The sequence below is a fragment of the Nerophis lumbriciformis genome, linkage group LG05 (genome assembly GCF_033978685.3).
Source record: "Nerophis lumbriciformis linkage group LG05, RoL_Nlum_v2.1, whole genome shotgun sequence".
NCBI lineage: Eukaryota > Metazoa > Chordata > Actinopteri > Syngnathiformes > Syngnathidae > Nerophis > Nerophis lumbriciformis.
In genome coordinates, this window is record NC_084552.2 from 42,843,409 (window position 1) to 42,859,750 (window position 16,342).

At 47.1% G+C, this 16,342-nt stretch overlaps 2 protein-coding genes across 2 annotated transcripts; both read left to right on the forward strand.

Moving 5' to 3' along the window:
- The first annotated feature begins 389 nt into the window (after nucleotides 1-389).
- Nucleotides 390-6,374, forward strand: LOC133606358 (uncharacterized). The gene is made up of 3 exons (XM_061960213.2): nucleotides 390-592; nucleotides 1,599-4,726; nucleotides 4,798-6,374. Exons 1-3 carry the CDS (start codon nucleotides 517-519, stop codon nucleotides 4,975-4,977), a joined length of 3,384 nt encoding a protein of 1,127 aa, XP_061816197.2. The 5' UTR covers nucleotides 390-516; the 3' UTR covers nucleotides 4,978-6,374.
- A 4,047-nt stretch (nucleotides 6,375-10,421) lies between these two features.
- slc7a7 (solute carrier family 7 member 7) lies at nucleotides 10,422-16,339 on the forward strand. Its single transcript, XM_061960215.2, has 11 exons — nucleotides 10,422-10,565; nucleotides 10,741-10,868; nucleotides 11,917-12,522; nucleotides 13,956-14,081; nucleotides 14,166-14,310; nucleotides 14,641-14,764; nucleotides 14,845-14,948; nucleotides 15,026-15,122; nucleotides 15,384-15,533; nucleotides 15,616-15,799; nucleotides 15,874-16,339. The coding sequence occupies exons 3-11, from the start codon at nucleotides 12,033-12,035 to the stop codon at nucleotides 15,945-15,947; spliced, it is 1,494 nt and encodes a 497-aa protein (XP_061816199.1). The 5' UTR covers nucleotides 10,422-10,565; nucleotides 10,741-10,868; nucleotides 11,917-12,032; the 3' UTR covers nucleotides 15,948-16,339.
- The last annotated feature ends 3 nt before the right edge of the window (nucleotides 16,340-16,342 follow it).

Below are 16,342 nucleotides of genomic sequence, written 5' to 3' on the forward strand. Positions count from 1 at the left end.
CTAAAGTACACCTCGGTTGCACTCCTATGCAATACTGTAGAGACACCTGTTGTTATGTTGTAACACTCTCACATGCACACCTCTTGCTTTATAATGTTTTATTTAAAGTAGGAGAAAGGCACATAAAGCTCGAGTGGGTGGGTGGGAGGGGGGGGGCAGGGAGTTACACGCTATTGAAATGCAAATATTAAAGAACAAGGAGGGGTTCTGTGCGCGCGCGCGCGTGGGTGTGTGTGTGCGTGTGTTTGCGTGCGTGGTTAGTGTGTGCGTGTGCACGGGAGAGGGAAGGACTGGCTCAAATTGGACAAGTTTTTTTTTTCTTTGGGGGGGGGGGGGGTGTTAAGGGGAGACTTTGAGCCACTCTGCAGCCTCTTGTTACATAGCGAAGACCTGCAGGAGTCTTCTCTCTCTCTCTTCAACTTTTGGAATTTGCTTCTCTTGGATGCGTTTAAGGAACAGATCGACAACAACAAAAAAGAGTAAACCGATGCGCCCCCCTCGCGCTTATCGTGAATCATGTCACGCCGGAAGCAGAAGAGACCCCAGCATCTCGTTAACGCCGATCCGGGGGGCCCGGGGGTGCTAGCTCACGGTGAGGAAACCACTTTTATTGTCATTATTATTGTGTACTTTAAAGGTTGTTTAGAGAAGTTTAAAAGGTCTCGTACGTGCCACCTGGCTCCCGACTCACGCAGGCCCCTGCAGACTAGGGGCCCCCAGGAAGTGAATTGTCTTGATAATGAACCAACAAACAAGAAGCAACAGGCTGCTGAGTCTCTGCTATTAGCTGACAATAAGGTGCATGTGTTGGGGGGTGTGGGGTGGGGGGGGGGGGGTGTTCCCAAGGCAGTGTCTTTGCTAAAGATTAATCTTGCACCCTTCAGTGCTTTTCTTTTTAATGCCACGCCCCCCCCCCCTCCCCTACCCACACACGCACCTTACCATTGACTGTAAAGTCCTACACAGTTACATGGGGTGGGATCTGGGGGGTGTGTCCATGCTATAATGCGTTCAGATGGAAGCTCCAGGTTAGTCCATCAATGAGTGAGAAGGAATTCCATGGAGGTCTCGTCTTTCATTCCATCACTAAACCTCTCCAGGAGGGAATAGCTAGTTTGTGTCTCCATTGTTGACCCCCCCACCCCCTCCACACACACACACTCTGCTTAGTCACCCAACCCCCGCTTACTTCTCTCTTTTTGCTCTTTCTCACTCCGCGCTCAAGATCCTGAAAGAATTTGACCCATGAGCGGCAGAGGTCAGATTAGCTGACCAATCGGAATGAGAGGACAGTGCCCAGGACCCTCAGCTTGGCCTGACCCTTCACCTCCACTGTGACGTAGGGGGCGGGGGAAGGCAAATGGGGAGATGAAAGACGCTACTGCACTAGGGGTTGGGGGGCGGGTTAAGGGTGGTTATGGGTTGCCCTGGTGATGCCCATTGTCCTCAAAAAAGGGGTTGCCATGACAACAAGGTGGTGTGTTTATTTGTTGTGTGAGGAGTTTAGCTGTGGAGAGCACAGACTGAGACATGGTCTTACCTCCATCATGTCAGAGAAAAGAGCTCAACACTTGCCTTGTTTTTGTGTCCAACTTCAGATGAGCACATGGGCATGAAGTCGCCATCCACCTCACTTGGCTCAGAAGTCACTTCCTCTGGATCTTCTGCATCATCCCCGACTTCGCTCCAAGACTGCCAGCCGCCCCTGGCCCCTCGCCCATCCCCCGGTGGGCTCCACGCGCCCTCTTTGCCCAACGAGAGCTCCCCCCCTCCGCACTGGCCCAACCACATTGCCCCCTTTGCCACCTCCCTCCCGAACACGCACTCCTCCCTCTCCCCTGACTTTCCTCACCCCTCCTTGTCCTCTCAGACTCACTCGCCTCCCCCTTTGGGAAAGACCTCCGGCCCTCAAATGCTGACGCACCAAGGGAATTCTCACTCCACCATGACCTCCCCAATGATGGGCAGCTCGGCCACCACCACTACCTCATCCTCGTCCTCTCTATGTGTGCCCACCCACTGTGACAGCGACAGCCTGGGTCAACTACAGGCCTCCAGCTTGCCAGGTCACCAGTTACAGGTGCCTCCCACCCTCGCTGTGCTCTTGGAGGAGCTTCGGGTTCTACAGCAGCGGCAAATACACCAGATGCAGATCACTGAGGAAATCTGCAGGCATGTTCTGCGACTTGGAGGTGCAGTGTTTGGGCAGGATGCTAACACACAAGCTAGCGGCACTGAGAACAACCAGAAACCCAGTGGAGGGGCTTCGTCTCCGCCAGCACATCTCTCTACTGCCACAACTGTCACCACAGCGCCTTCACTTTTAACCGGCATTTCATCGTCCCTCTTTTCACAGCTGCCTCTCTCCAAGCAAGGTGCTTCACAGGTAAACGGCAGCCGAACGCCAATGTCCTCCACTTCCCCGGCTTCATCTATCGCCACCATGCCCAGCTCATCTGTGGCCTCCCTTCACCCCCTGTCTTTGTCTTTGGGGCTACCACTGCGCTACCTCCATGAGAAGTCCGCCAACACCTCCTTATTTGCCCGCACTAATGGCATCAGCTTCACCACGCCTCCCGTTCCCACCACCAGCCATTCCCAGGACCTCGCCTTGCCGGCTTCCTCCCTAGGTTCCGCGTTGGGACGTCCGCAGCACGTATGTCGTTTTTGCGGGAAGGTCCTGAGCAGTGACTCGTCACTACAGATCCATCTGAGGTCGCACACTGGTGAGCGGCCCTACCAGTGTCCCGTCTGCCTCAGCCGCTTCACCACGCGTGGAAACCTTAAAGCTCACTTTCTGCGACACCGGGAGCAGAACCCTGAGCTTTCCCTTTCCCTTCTTCCCCCGGCACTATCTGAGCAGACACAGAGCAGCTCTGCCTCCGGCACCATCCAAAGGAGGAGGAAGAGGCGAGCAGACGATGACGAGTCCTTTAACGGAGTGAAGGGCAGCATTCCCGGAGTGACAGACAATATGGCTCTGGGATTCCTTTCTGGTACATCCAGTCGGCCTTCTGCTTCCTCTCTCCCTCTGCCGCCAACAGTGGACATGGCACTGCTGTCCACTGCCCATTCCCTGCTGCAGCTGAACCGAGCTTCAGTTGCCGCCAGTGCACCGAGTTCCGTGCTGCCCTCTTCCTCTTCATCCATGGGAAGTCAGTACAAAGGAGCAAAGCAGCAGCGCTTCGATGAGAACACTCCTCCTCACTCGGCACTCCACGCAGCCACTTCCTATTCCCAGCTTGCTCAGCTTCCCAAAATTCTCTTCCCTGGAGGTACTTCCCCACACCATCTGGCCCTCCTGCGACCATCGGGCCACCCGTCCAGCCCTCACCTAACTTCACCACATCAGCTTCCCTTCCCCTTCCCTCCCTTCCACAAGCCATCCACCACTTCTCCGTCCTCCTCTCCTGCCACCTCCACTCAGACGTCAGACACTTCCAAGCTGCAGCGGCTGGTCCAGAAGCTTGAAAAGCAGCCACAAGGAGGGGCATCGTCTTCTTCATCTGCCCAGTCTTCTTCCAACTCTTCTCTCACCTTTTTGGAAGCTAAAGGGGATACAAATGGTCATGACCACAGCACCAACTCTAGCGCTTATCGCAGGGAAATGTTAGCCGCTCTTGGCCTCAGTCCAAACACAGGAGGGCTAGCAAGTGGCCAAGGGGTCTCAGGTAGTAACTCCACCACCACCACCGCAACTTCATCTCTGCCCACTGCGCAGGCTGCTAATCAGTGCGGGGTGTGCCTGCGTGTCCTCAGCTGCCCTCGAGCCCTGCGCTTGCATCAGGCTACCCATCTGGGAGAGCGCCCCTTCCCTTGTAAGCTCTGTGGTCGCTCCTTCTCCACCAAGGGCAGCCTCAGGGCGCACCTAGCCACTCATCGGGCAAGGCCACCCAACTCCCGAGCGCAAAACTCCTGCCCGCTGTGTCCACGCAAGTTTACTAATGCCTTAGTTCTTCAGCACCACATCCGCCTTCACCTCGGAGGGCAAATCCCACCCGATGAAGACATGCCAGTAGAGGACAGTACAGAAACAGGGAAGGCAATCTTTGATGACACAAAAAATGACTCACCATCCACAGTTGGACAACACCTACCACTGGCTCTTACAAAATCTTCTGCTTCTAAGACAGCTCCTGATGTAAAGACAGAAGAATCTGGGAGTTCCACACCCAGCATAAGCCCACCACCGACCTATAATCCCCACTCAGCAGGAGCTGAGGACTCCCTGGTTTTGAAAGATAACAACTTAGTCGGTGGTGGTCCCCTGAACGGCTCCACATTCCCGCAAGAGGAAGCTCCTCAAGCTGACCTTGGCAGCCCTCTCAAAGCCCCCTTGACAAGCCTTCATCCAGCTGCAGTTAATGAAGAAGACACCCCTCTCGCCTTATGTGTTTCCAAGCATGACGTACAGACACATGACGCTGACAGCCCCGCGCCAAAAATAAATCCCATACCTGCACTCATCTCCACTGCCAGCCCGGGGGCTGTCTGTGATGCTCAGGAGGCTAACGGCAACGTCCAACACAGCCCAGGTGTGCAAGATGTCATCCAAATTCAAAAAGAAGAAAATAACACATCCACAGCAGACCCAGTGAAAGAGACTTCAGAAATCCCAGAGCCCCTTGCTGCAGCACTTGGGCCGCATTCTCAACACCCCCGTCCGGATAAACCCTACAGCTGCTCCCAATGCGGGAAGGCCTACGCCAGCCGTAGTGGACTTAAGGTAAGACAATTCTTCACCACGCTGTTACATTAGAGTCAATTAAACCACTTTGCCGTTGGTCTCATCCACAGGGCCACATGAAAACTCACCCTAATGCCTACGCCAAGCCTCAAACCAATGAGAGCAATTTTGCCGAGGATCCCAGCTCCAAGATCCTGGAAGAGAAGCAGGAAGGGAAAGAAGGCAGTAGCGACCCAGAAGCAAGCACTGGTTGTGACAAGGCCGGTGAGCTATTGGATGCCACTACTTAGGGAAGAAGATAGTTTGGACTGTCATTAAACTCTTCATAGAAATAGTTTGTGTTGTAGTTGATGCTGCAGGATTTTTGGAAATGTAGAACACAACTTGTCGTCTTAAAAAAAACTGTACTTCAAAACTCACAGTGAGGCCTTATTTTATACACCGTTCCTTCTAATGGTTGCTGTGAACACTTGGGGTGTAACGGCACGCCATATCCACAGTTGGGTTTTGACGTTGTCTGCCCAAGTTGAACAACCCTGGTTTCTTTTTTAGGTAAGCACAACAACGCAGACAAGTACCATATTTGAACAGTGTGAAGAAATATTTTATTTTTAGTAAAGTTATTGAATAAAGTGCTACGTCAAACTCAATGAAGGTGCGTCGCAACGACGTACACCAGCTGTTCCCCGTTTAATGTGTATTGCGTGGGAAATCGAACAATCCAATTCTGACTCCAAAGACTGTTACACCCCTATTGATCACAAAGGCTGACCTCCATACCAAAACAGGCCATATTTCTAATGGTCCACATTTGTAAATATGACAACATTTGTTCTCCTTTTGGACTTCTTTGTGAAATGTGCTGCTGCTGACTGCACTGTGCTGCCACGCTAGCAATATTGACCACGATGGCGATGAATGTGTAGCCACAAATGACTTGACTGGTGACGATTGTCCATGGTTGCCAAGGTAACCTCCAGGGTTGCTCAAAGGAAGGAAGGGCACAGTACATTAGTGCCCACCTGTCCGTCGGGCCCCCCATTTTTCTTTCTCTCAAAGTGTGAAAGTTATCGCTGCATCCATGCTTAGTGTAATGTGGATGTTTTTGTTGTTGTTGTAGCGATGCCACAAAGTTTGAGCCTTGTGTTTGTAAACAAATAAAACGAAGGAGGATGACGCGCTTTGTTGTTTCCTGCGTGTCTCTTCAAGTCTGCGCTGGTTGATTCTGCAATGAATGTGGCAAAAAGCTAAGCACATCATAGCAGTGCTGCCCACAGTCACTAGTGGGTGTATGTGCTTGCCATGTTGATAGGGTCGTCTGTGATTCGTTGTGATCCGATGGCGTGTTAGCTTTGTGTGTTTGGACGCCCAATTCAGCTTTTTTTGTGTCTTTAATGTGTGATAATCAGAGCTTGTGTGTGTGCGATTGTGGGTGCAGCTGTAGGGACTGTCTCTTCCCCCCTCCCCTCACACACACCCCCTCTCTCTCTGTGTCATACTCTTTCATGCAGACTCTCTTTCATTTTTGCTTTCATTTCACTCCTTGCTCCCCCATCGGCCTTCCCTCCATCCCACCCCATGTAATGAGCTGACACACAGGAAGCTCTAATCCTCACACAATACCCTCCCCCTCCCTTGCCCACTCCCCTTAAAGTGACTGTGAGTGGGGGGGCAACAGCGACCAACCTGGCCCAGCTGTCCCCAAAATGGCTTCCTTTAATCCCTCCACTTTCAGCCTACAAGGGGGCTCCAGAAACCATGGCAACCGGTCACCAAGGGAAAGAATGGACAGGGGACAAAGGCGCTGAAAGGGGGTGTGGGGGACGTGTGTGTGAGAAGTTTGTCCACATGTTTGTATGCAAGGGAGGAGGGGGGGGGGCATGTCTCAATCATACAGATAAAAGGAGGAAGCAGAAGGAAGAAGAATGCAGGTGTGAAGAAGGTCAGTTTCCGTCACATTGATCCCTCATTAATAAATCACATCATCAATTAATCACGTTGTGCTCCTCAATGACAACATTCTCAGGTGTTGGACACACACACACACACACACACACACACACACACACACACACACACACACACACGCCCCGTCACAAAGACAAATACACATTTCGGTATCTAGCTAATGACAAAAAAAAAATTCCAGCAAAAATGGACCAACACATTTATAGAGCTGAAATGTTAAAACTAATCATAAAACCATGCTTTGTCTTTAACTACATAAATACTATTTAATCTTTTTTGGTATGTGGCTCCTGCAGGAGAGAAGTTAGGACAACCCTGTAATCCAAATCGCTACTTTTTACTATTTTTCAAAATGATTGAATGATGATCATGATCAAAATAGTATATGGCATTATAATGCAACAATGTAAGACAGCAATCAATTAATAAATAAAAAATGTTTCAGCAAAAATAAAGTCTATAGTCTTTGGAAAGATCATTAAAAACCGTGCCTGCAACTTGAAGGCTCCAGGTTCGATTCCTGCTTCCGCCATCCTAGTCACTGCCGTTGTGTTCTTGGGCAAGACACTCTCGCCACCTGCTCCCCGTGCCACCCACACTGGTTTAAATGTAACTTAAAGATGTAGATGATGGGTTTTACTATATGTAAAGCGCTCTGAGTCTCTACAGAAAACGTGCTAGATAAATATTATTTACTTCACTGGTCATAAACAAAAGCAAAATATATTTTATCTCCCAGAGTTCTGCAATACATTTTTGTATATATATATATATATATATATAAACTCCATAGCCCCAAGTATACACAAGTTCATATGAAGGAATGTTCTAAGAAGGATATGCTTTCAAGCATCCACAAGAGGGCGTAATGCTCCCATTCGCACAACTGGAATGTAATTCACCTTTCTACTTTCCAAACTGAGGAATGCAAAACAACAATTTATTTATCATAATTTATCATGCATTAGAAGAAGCTTAAGGATTTTTTCTTACTCTTTTATTGTTTGTTCACTGCGAAACTAATCTACTTTTACTAGAGATGACAAATGTATGGGGTGCCGAATGTAAAAGTTCAGTCTCACTTTTCTCAGATTTAGCTCATTTTCATTTAAGTTTAAATTAAATGTTGACACCATTGCATCCAAATGCTAATTCTAAACTTAACTCTTAAATATAAATATTTATGTTAAATGAATGTGAGTGTGGGCAGCACGGTGGTAGAGGGGTTAGTGCGTCTGCCTCACAATACGAAGGTCCTGAGTTCAATCCCGGGCTCGGGATCTTTCTGTGTGGAGTTTGCATGTTCTCCCCGTGACTGCGTGGGTTCCCTCCGGGTACTCCGGCTTCCTCCCACCTCCAAAGACATGCACCTGGGGATAGGTTGATTGGCAACACTAAATTGGCCCTAGTGTGTGAGTCTGAATGTTGTCGGTCTATCAGTATTGGCCCTGCGATGAGGTGGCGACTTGTCCAGGGTGTACACCGCCTTCCGCCCGATTGTAGCTGAAATAGGCCCCCAACGACCCTGAAGAGAATAAGTGTTAGAAAACGGATGGACATGAATCTTAAAATAATAATCTATATGTTGAATCTAATTCTTAAATCTAAATATATATGTCAAATCTAAACCTACATTCATCTAATTTCTACCGCTTGTCCCTTTCGGGGTCACAGGGGGTGCTGGAGCCTATCTCAGCTCGGGCGGAAGGCGGGGTACACACTGGACAAGTCGCCACCTCATCACAGGGCCAACACAGATAGACAGACAACATTCACACTCACATTCACACACTAGGGACCATTTTGTGTTGCTAAACCTACATGTTAATCTGTCATGGTTCTTTCTTCCACAGTAAGAAAGACGTTGGAGTGTTGTGCATTGAGAAGCAGAGATGTGGGCGTGGCTATACGACTGAGAGTCGTCGGATTGGTGGAATATTGACATCCTATAAATATTCATCTTTACACTTGGCGAGAGATTTAACGCTCACATTTAGATTTAGATGTAAGGTTTAGGTTTAGATTCAACATTTAGGTTTAGAGTTAACATTTACAGCTCACAATTAACGTTAAGAATTAGGTTTAGATTTAATAGAGTCAACATTTAATTTAAACTTAAATGTGATTAAAAGCAGCTAAATCTGAGAAAAGTGAGTTATCGCTCACCTTGGTCTCCTTAGACGCATCGTTGCTCATCCATGCGGACTGTACACTGGCCGAGAGTTAGTGGGCGGCCGAAGGTGGAGTCGGCTCTCTTGGTTGCTTTGTTGGGTCTGCTCCTATCTCTGGCCATGCTCCCTCCACCCCAGCAGACGATGGCGTGGAACACCGCAAAGGCCACCACAGTGTATATGTTTTTGTTGTTGTTGTTTTTACCCGTGGTGGACCGCTCGCCTGTGCATCAGTTGGGGACGTCTCTGCGCTGCTGACCTGTCTCCGCTCGGGATGGTCTTCTGCAGGCCTCTCTATGGACTGGACTCTCACTATTATGTTGGATCCACTATGGACTGGACTTTCACAATATTATGCTAGACCCACTCGACGTCCATTGCACCGGTCTCCCTGCAGTCCTCTCCAAGGTTTCTCATTGTCATCCCACTAGGTTGAGTTCCTCCTTGCCCTGATGTGGGATCTGAACCGAGGATGTTGTTGTGGCTTGTGCAGCCCTTTGAGACACTAGTGATTTAGGGCTATATAAATAAACATTGATTGATTGATTGATTGACTTTTGTAGCTGTATGTAGAAATGGCTGGTTGCATCGGCTATGCTCTTTTAATGTCTTTAATGTCCTTTGTGTTCTTTGATGTTTGCCTCTTACACACATGCTTATGTGTGCTATGGCTATGAGGATTGTTTCCCCCTTGGCCTGAGACTGAATTTTTTTTCTCACCTTTTTTGTAAGGGGCGCCGGAAGTTGGCAGACCCATCAGCGATCCTGTTCTGTCTCCCTGTAATGTTTGTCTGATCTTGAATGGGATTGTGCTGAAAATCTTAATTTCCCCCTGGGGATTAAGAAAGTATTTCTGATTCTGAGCTGAGAAATATATATCTGCTAGAAAAGTGTGACTAAACCTTTGTATTCGGTACTCTATACAAATCAGTATATTATCTGATAATATATCATTATTTTTTTTAACAGTATGCCGACGGAGACAGCCTATAAAAATGAGCTGAAAAGGGGCCTGGGCGGCGTGACACTTCTACCACAAAAATTTATTTATTTATTGTTGCACATTTTCTAGCCTTTTCTCTCCCTATTAGAACATGGTGTCAGGAAGTAAACAAACGTTTTTTGTACTGACTAAATGTAAGTGTGTCATTATCAGTAATAGACAAGCAAAAGGGGTAGAGTTTAAGGAACTCTGTTTCTTCTTATTCCTTGTTGGATTATGCAAGTGTACACATAATATGTGACAATGTCGTTTTTTTTAATAACCTCCAAAAATAAGACGAAACATTTATTGTACCTTATTCACACTTTTTAGGGATTTTTCTTTTTTTACTTTTCTTTTTTACAAAAGTATCTGTTTCACCATTTATGTGTCAAAACACCACCATAATCATTTTGGGTTCAAGTTACAAGGAATAAGAGTATCGATATTTAGGTGTGCCACCTTGAGCCCATCAAAAATGATAATCTCATTAAAAACCCTCAGGAGACACAATACCAGTTAATTGTGGTTACCCCACCCCTCATCCCCCAGCTGTTTACGCCTACACTCTGAGGAGTGTATAAAAAGTCTCAAGTGCATGAGGAGGATGGCTCCAAAGGAGAGGAAACTGCAGAGGAAGAGGACGCTGCACATGCAGAGCAGAACACAATGAAGACTTGCTGCTGACTTTTCAAATGTGACCTTAACTGAGACTGTTTTTTGTTAACTTCTGGAGGACAAGAAGAAACAGCAGAAGGTGAGTGGCTATGACAGGTGTGTTCAAAGTGTGGACCGGGGGCCATTTGCTGTCTGCAACTTTTTTAGATGGGAGATTTTTAGGTTGGAACTGTGTTTAAGTTTTGACATGGTGACAGTGGTCAGTGCCTGCAGGAAGGCTTTCATTGATTACTGCTTTATTTTCCTCTGATTAGGAGCAGGGTGTGAATTTAACCTCCGGTAGTGACTTATCAGCACCTTTTGGACCTTGCACCTCCGGCACAGATTTGATCACATGCAAAGACAATCTACTGTCCATGTGTTGCTGAGACGCTCTGCTAAGGTAAAAACACCTTCTCCTCCTCTTTGATGGCACTTTCCATGAATGTCGCTCCTCCATTGTTAATATTGCCGAGTTATGGCTGGTGATAAACTCATTACTGCTGTATTTCTTAAGCATTTGAACAACGATATATCGCTTGGAGTGTTAAGGTTATATATTTGTTTTTAAATAAAGTTTAAAAAGACTGTCAGACTCTGTGTGCTTCTGTTTGGATGCTCCATTACTTACAAAACATTTTTTGCATTTTATATATATATATATATATATATATATATAAAATACAATTAGAATTTCATGTATTATTTGATAAATTATTAGTGATCAAAAAAATCTGTATTATGTATACATATTATATGTGTACAGTATATTATACACCCAGACTTTAGAAATAACAATAATGTTGTCAAAAGTCTTTGTGACATTGACCTTTCAAAAAAGTCTGGAAATAGAGGCAAAAATGCACACATTGTATCATTATTCAACATAATCAGTACATATAAAAATGTATTTTTTATACAGGGAGGGCCGAAAGTGGGTAAGACCCTGTCATTAATATAGACAAATGAAATAAATATTTTCTTGTAATTAATTGTAACATATAGGTATGTATACACTTAAACATATCGTTAATTAAACTGTATGATTTTTAGTATTATTATTACTTTCATTGAATATAGAAATATTTATTTAGTCTCTTTTAGGCTTGATGGACACACATTGTCAGAAGGTGAGGAATCAGTGTGACATTGACCTTTTAAGGTGTAAAAAAAGTGTTTGAGTCATCATCAAGCTCCATTGATACTGTGGGCGGGAGTGGGGCTGGGTGGAGGGGAGGTGTTGTTGCTAATGAACTTTGGAAAGCACGTGCAGTCGCCATGCTGACTCTCAGATACTGTGTGCTTCAAAGTCTTGAGGAAGTCATAAGTCTTGTTTTTAGGCCCCCACATCAATAAACGCTTGTACGTCTCTATGTGCTATCACATTATCACTGTGCCTTGCTACCATGCTAACAACATCCCTGACAAGACATGTGGTGTTGTGTCCGCAGATGGCAGGGGATGAGCGCAGATAGCCGGCGACGTCTTGACAACGCATTTAGGCTTCTCTGGCCGAGATCCTAACGAGAGCGAGCTCTTCCCGCTAATAAACACCTCAACAGAAACAATGACGTCCTTCAGTCCACTTCCGACACAAGACGCCAACGGCAGCGCCACATCCTCCAAGAGAGAGGAGCCCCAGGAGTCCATGAAGTTGAAGAAGGAGATCTCGCTCCTCAATGGGGTGTGCTTGATAGTGGGTAACATGATTGGCTCGGGCATCTTTGTGTCACCCAAGGGAGTCCTCATCCACAGCGCCTCATACGGGCTGTCGCTGGTGGTGTGGACCGTCGGCGGCATCTTCTCTGTCTTCGGGGCGCTGTGCTACGCCGAGCTGGGGACCACCATCACCAAGTCAGGGGCCTCCTACGCGTACATCCTCGAGGCCTTTGGGGGCTTCCTGGCCTTCATTCGACTGTGGACGTCGCTGCTCATCATAGAGCCCACCAGTCAGGCCGTCATTGCCATCACCTTCTCCAACTACATGGTGCAGCCCATCTTCCCCACGTGCATCGCACCGTATGTGGCAAACAGGCTGCTGGCTGCCGCATGCATATGTAAGTACACATCCGCCGCATGCAGACAGCAGAAGTGAAACGTGATGATGCCGTGATGGAAGGAGGAAGGAGGCCAGAAAACGTCTGCATGACTTCTTGCTCAATCCTTCAGGGGCCTGGGGTTTAATGTTTGTCACAGCACGAAACGCCTTATGAAAGTACGGCTGACCTTTCAGCGCTGATGCATGCCAGCTATCTCCGGGGTAACCGCCATGTAACGGCACAGAGAAGAAAAGAGCCCACAGAAGGACTCGCAAAGCAACAATGGCAGAGCCCCGCGCAACAAGATAATGTTTGTTCAGGAAGTCTCTCAGATAACAGCTTTCATATGCTGGTCCGCATGTAACTCACTCAGTGATAAGATGTGATAGCTGTAAACTAAAGTCCTTGGTCAGATGAGACTCTGACCTGAATGTCTCTGTGGTGGGGTCGGAGGTATGGTGTTGATGTCATGCTTAAAACGCAATCAAAAAGTCTTAATAGGCCATTTTGGAACTGGGTCAACAGATGGGTTCATGCTCAAGTGCTTCCCTCGTTGGTGGCAATTCATAGTGTCGATAAAACACTCAAACTAGTCCGCCCTTTCAAGTAGAGGGTCGCCATGGCAATGGCAGAGATGCTCTTCTGCTAAGTGGAAGCCTTCCAAATGAATTATTAGACGTGTTATTAGAAGACACTTGACGTTCTTCCGAATGACAACCGAAAGCATTCCCACCAGCATGATTGAGTCGGCTCCAACCTCCCAGCCTTCTTGCCTTTCTCTGTCAACACGCCACGCCTCCGTGCAGGCCGAGGCTGCTTCGTCGCTCTTCCACAGACAACCTCGGCGTGACGCTTGTTGTCTTTAAACCGCCCACCAACTGAGTTTGGACTTGTTATGATGGTGAAGCTGTCAATACGCGGGAAGGTGATAGTGTTGGGATCCCCTCGGTGGAGACAATTGGACGTCCTGTGCTTTCGCTATCTGCACATTTACGATAAGCATACAGCGTCAGATAAGTCATGTTTTTCAAGGGGAACAAGATGGGGGGTTATCAGGGTTTTGGACACAGGCACCAAAATGAGTCATGAAGTGAGGTCTCTCCTGTCACAGTTGTAAGTGCTGCACTCAGCTGTTTCCTGCTATGAAAAACAACAGTCTGCTTGAGTCAGCAGCAGCGCTTCCTGTAACGACATGGAAATCAGCCCTCGGCTTGCAGAGCAAATGTCACCACTGACCTCATGATCTGCTAAGGACCAGCCTGGGATGCCCAAAATAGGCCGCATCCCATCTTGCACTTGAACCTTTCTAAGAACGAGAGCCGACGTTGAAAACATACAGTATTCTTACAGAGACAAGATATTGGGCATGATGTTGCAGACCGTCTACCACTAAGCTTGGTGCATGGGTACGGTCCTCTTTTCCAGAACATGTCTTTCTGTCTACTCCACAGGTTTGCTGACCTTTGTCAACTGTGCCTACGTGAAATGGGGCACAAGGGTGCAGGACTTCTTCACTTACGTCAAAGTCATCGCACTCATTGCAGTCATCATCACAGGCCTGGTGAAGATTGGTCAAGGTGGCCAGCCACACTCTTGCTATAACTGAAGAGCTTTTAGGTCTATTGGTCATCATCAAGACTGAGTTTGTGCTTTTGCTATAGGCCACACACAGAACTTTGAGGGACTCTTTGATGGATCATCTCAGGACCCCGGAGGCATCGCCTTGGCTCTGTACTCGGCTTTGTTCTCCTACTCTGGATGGGACACCCTCAATTTTGTCACAGAGGAGATCAAGAACCCTGAAAGGTGACTGAGGAATGATTAGTTTCCCAACAGAGGTTTTTTAACATCGTGTATCGTCGGCCTTATTTGACAAAGTTGATAAAGAACCGCCCCACCCTGAATAGTGATTTCATCCACTTGCATATCAGACTACATGAACACATTTGGAAGTTGTCTGTTGGTCATCTGACTTCCAAAAATGAATAGGTTTGAGCTAATAGTGAAGTGAAAAGTCATGTGTTGCCACCACAAGCCTATCCTGAAGTTCTCAGGCAGATTAAGTAACTTCTTATCCCAATCCTTGACCCTTAGAAATGCTTCATGTTCAAAGTCCATCCATGTGCTCCCTTGTAGGAACCTGCCAATGGCCATCGCCATTTCCATGCCCATCGTGACCGTCATCTATATTTTGACCAACGTGGCTTACTACACAGTCCTGCCTATGAATGCCATTTTAGACAGCGACGCTGTGGCCGTGGTGAGTCCATCAACTTAGCATCTTTAACGTCTTGATCAAGTGCAGCCTTGGTGGGAAAAATCTGCATTGTCCGCCCGCAGACGTTCGCGGACCAGGTGTTCGGTGTGATGAATTGGACCATTCCCTTGGCGGTTGCTTTGTCCTGTTTCGGAGGACTCAACGCCTCCATCCTGGCGTCTTCCAGGTGAGTGCAGAGGAGGCCATAATCGTCACGCAACTACTTGCATCATCAACATTGTATTTTTATGTGTGTGTGGATAGACTCTTCTTCGTGGGGTCCAGAGAAGGACACCTGCCCGACTACCTGTGCATGATTCATGTCCATCGCTACACCCCCATACCCGCCCTGCTCTTCAACGTCAGTGTGCCTTTCCTTTCCATTCTTTTGGAAAAAATATTTCTTCTTAACGCAATTCCTTATTCTTTTAATCATTTTAAATTAGACAATGAATATTCAGATTGCAGGATTTAGCCGCATAAACAGATTTTCATCTACGGTCTCATGACAGGTGGATGTAAAAGCATGACATAGACATGAAACGTATGCAAGACATGTTAAAAAAAGTTTTGTGAGATGTTAAAACAATCAAATGAGCATAATCATAATATCTGGATGCAGGGTGTCATGGCGCTTATCTACCTGTGTGTGGAGGACGTCTTCAAGCTCATCAACTACTACAGCTTCAGCTACTGGTTCTTTGTAGGCCTGTCTATTCTGGGACAACTGTACCTGCGCTGGAAGCAGCCGGACAGAAAGAGACCGCTAAAGGTGGGGAAGTTGGAAGTGTCGAAACACGGTCTAGTAACATGGCGTCGATGGTTTAATACCTGTGTACTTTTAACTCCGACAGCTCAGCTTGTTCTACCCCATCATTTTCTGCCTCCTCACCATCTTCCTGGTGGTGGTGCCACTCTACAGTGACACCGTCAACTCCCTGATTGGCATCGGTATCGCCCTGTCCGGGGTGCCTGTTTACTTCCTGTGCTGCTACACTCCGGCTCACCGCAGGCCCATGTGGTTACGGAGCTTCATCGGTAAGGAAGCACTGCATTCCTTCAGTTTCTTTCCCCACATTGTTTGCTTCTAATCCTCCTTATGTCTCTTTCAGCCAAGTCTGGCGTGCTCATTCAGAAGGTGTGCTTCTCTGTTGTAACGGAAATGGATGTGGACCATACTGACTAGAGCCAAAGACTGGATAACTCACTGTGGTCGCTGATGCTTTTCACTGGGCCCATGGTGGCTTTGAGCAAGACCTGGGATTCTATCAATCATTACTCTGGTCAAAGTGTTTTTTATTTTGTTTTTTTACACAACCCTTTAATGCACTGCAAATGTGTTAGAGAACTATTTAATTGCAGTGTCCAGTGGCATCACATATTTTTAATTTTCCTGGAAGGAGAAATATTATCTTGATCGCCGAGTTCTTCCAGTGGAAACCAAAGGCACGGTTGGTCACAGTACTACCAACAAGCAGTAGAGCGATTGTAGCTTATGCTCAAGGTTTTTTTTTGGTCTGTCAAAAAAAACCAACCTGCGACAGTTTATTATTTATAATAAAATGATGTGAAAACGTGTAT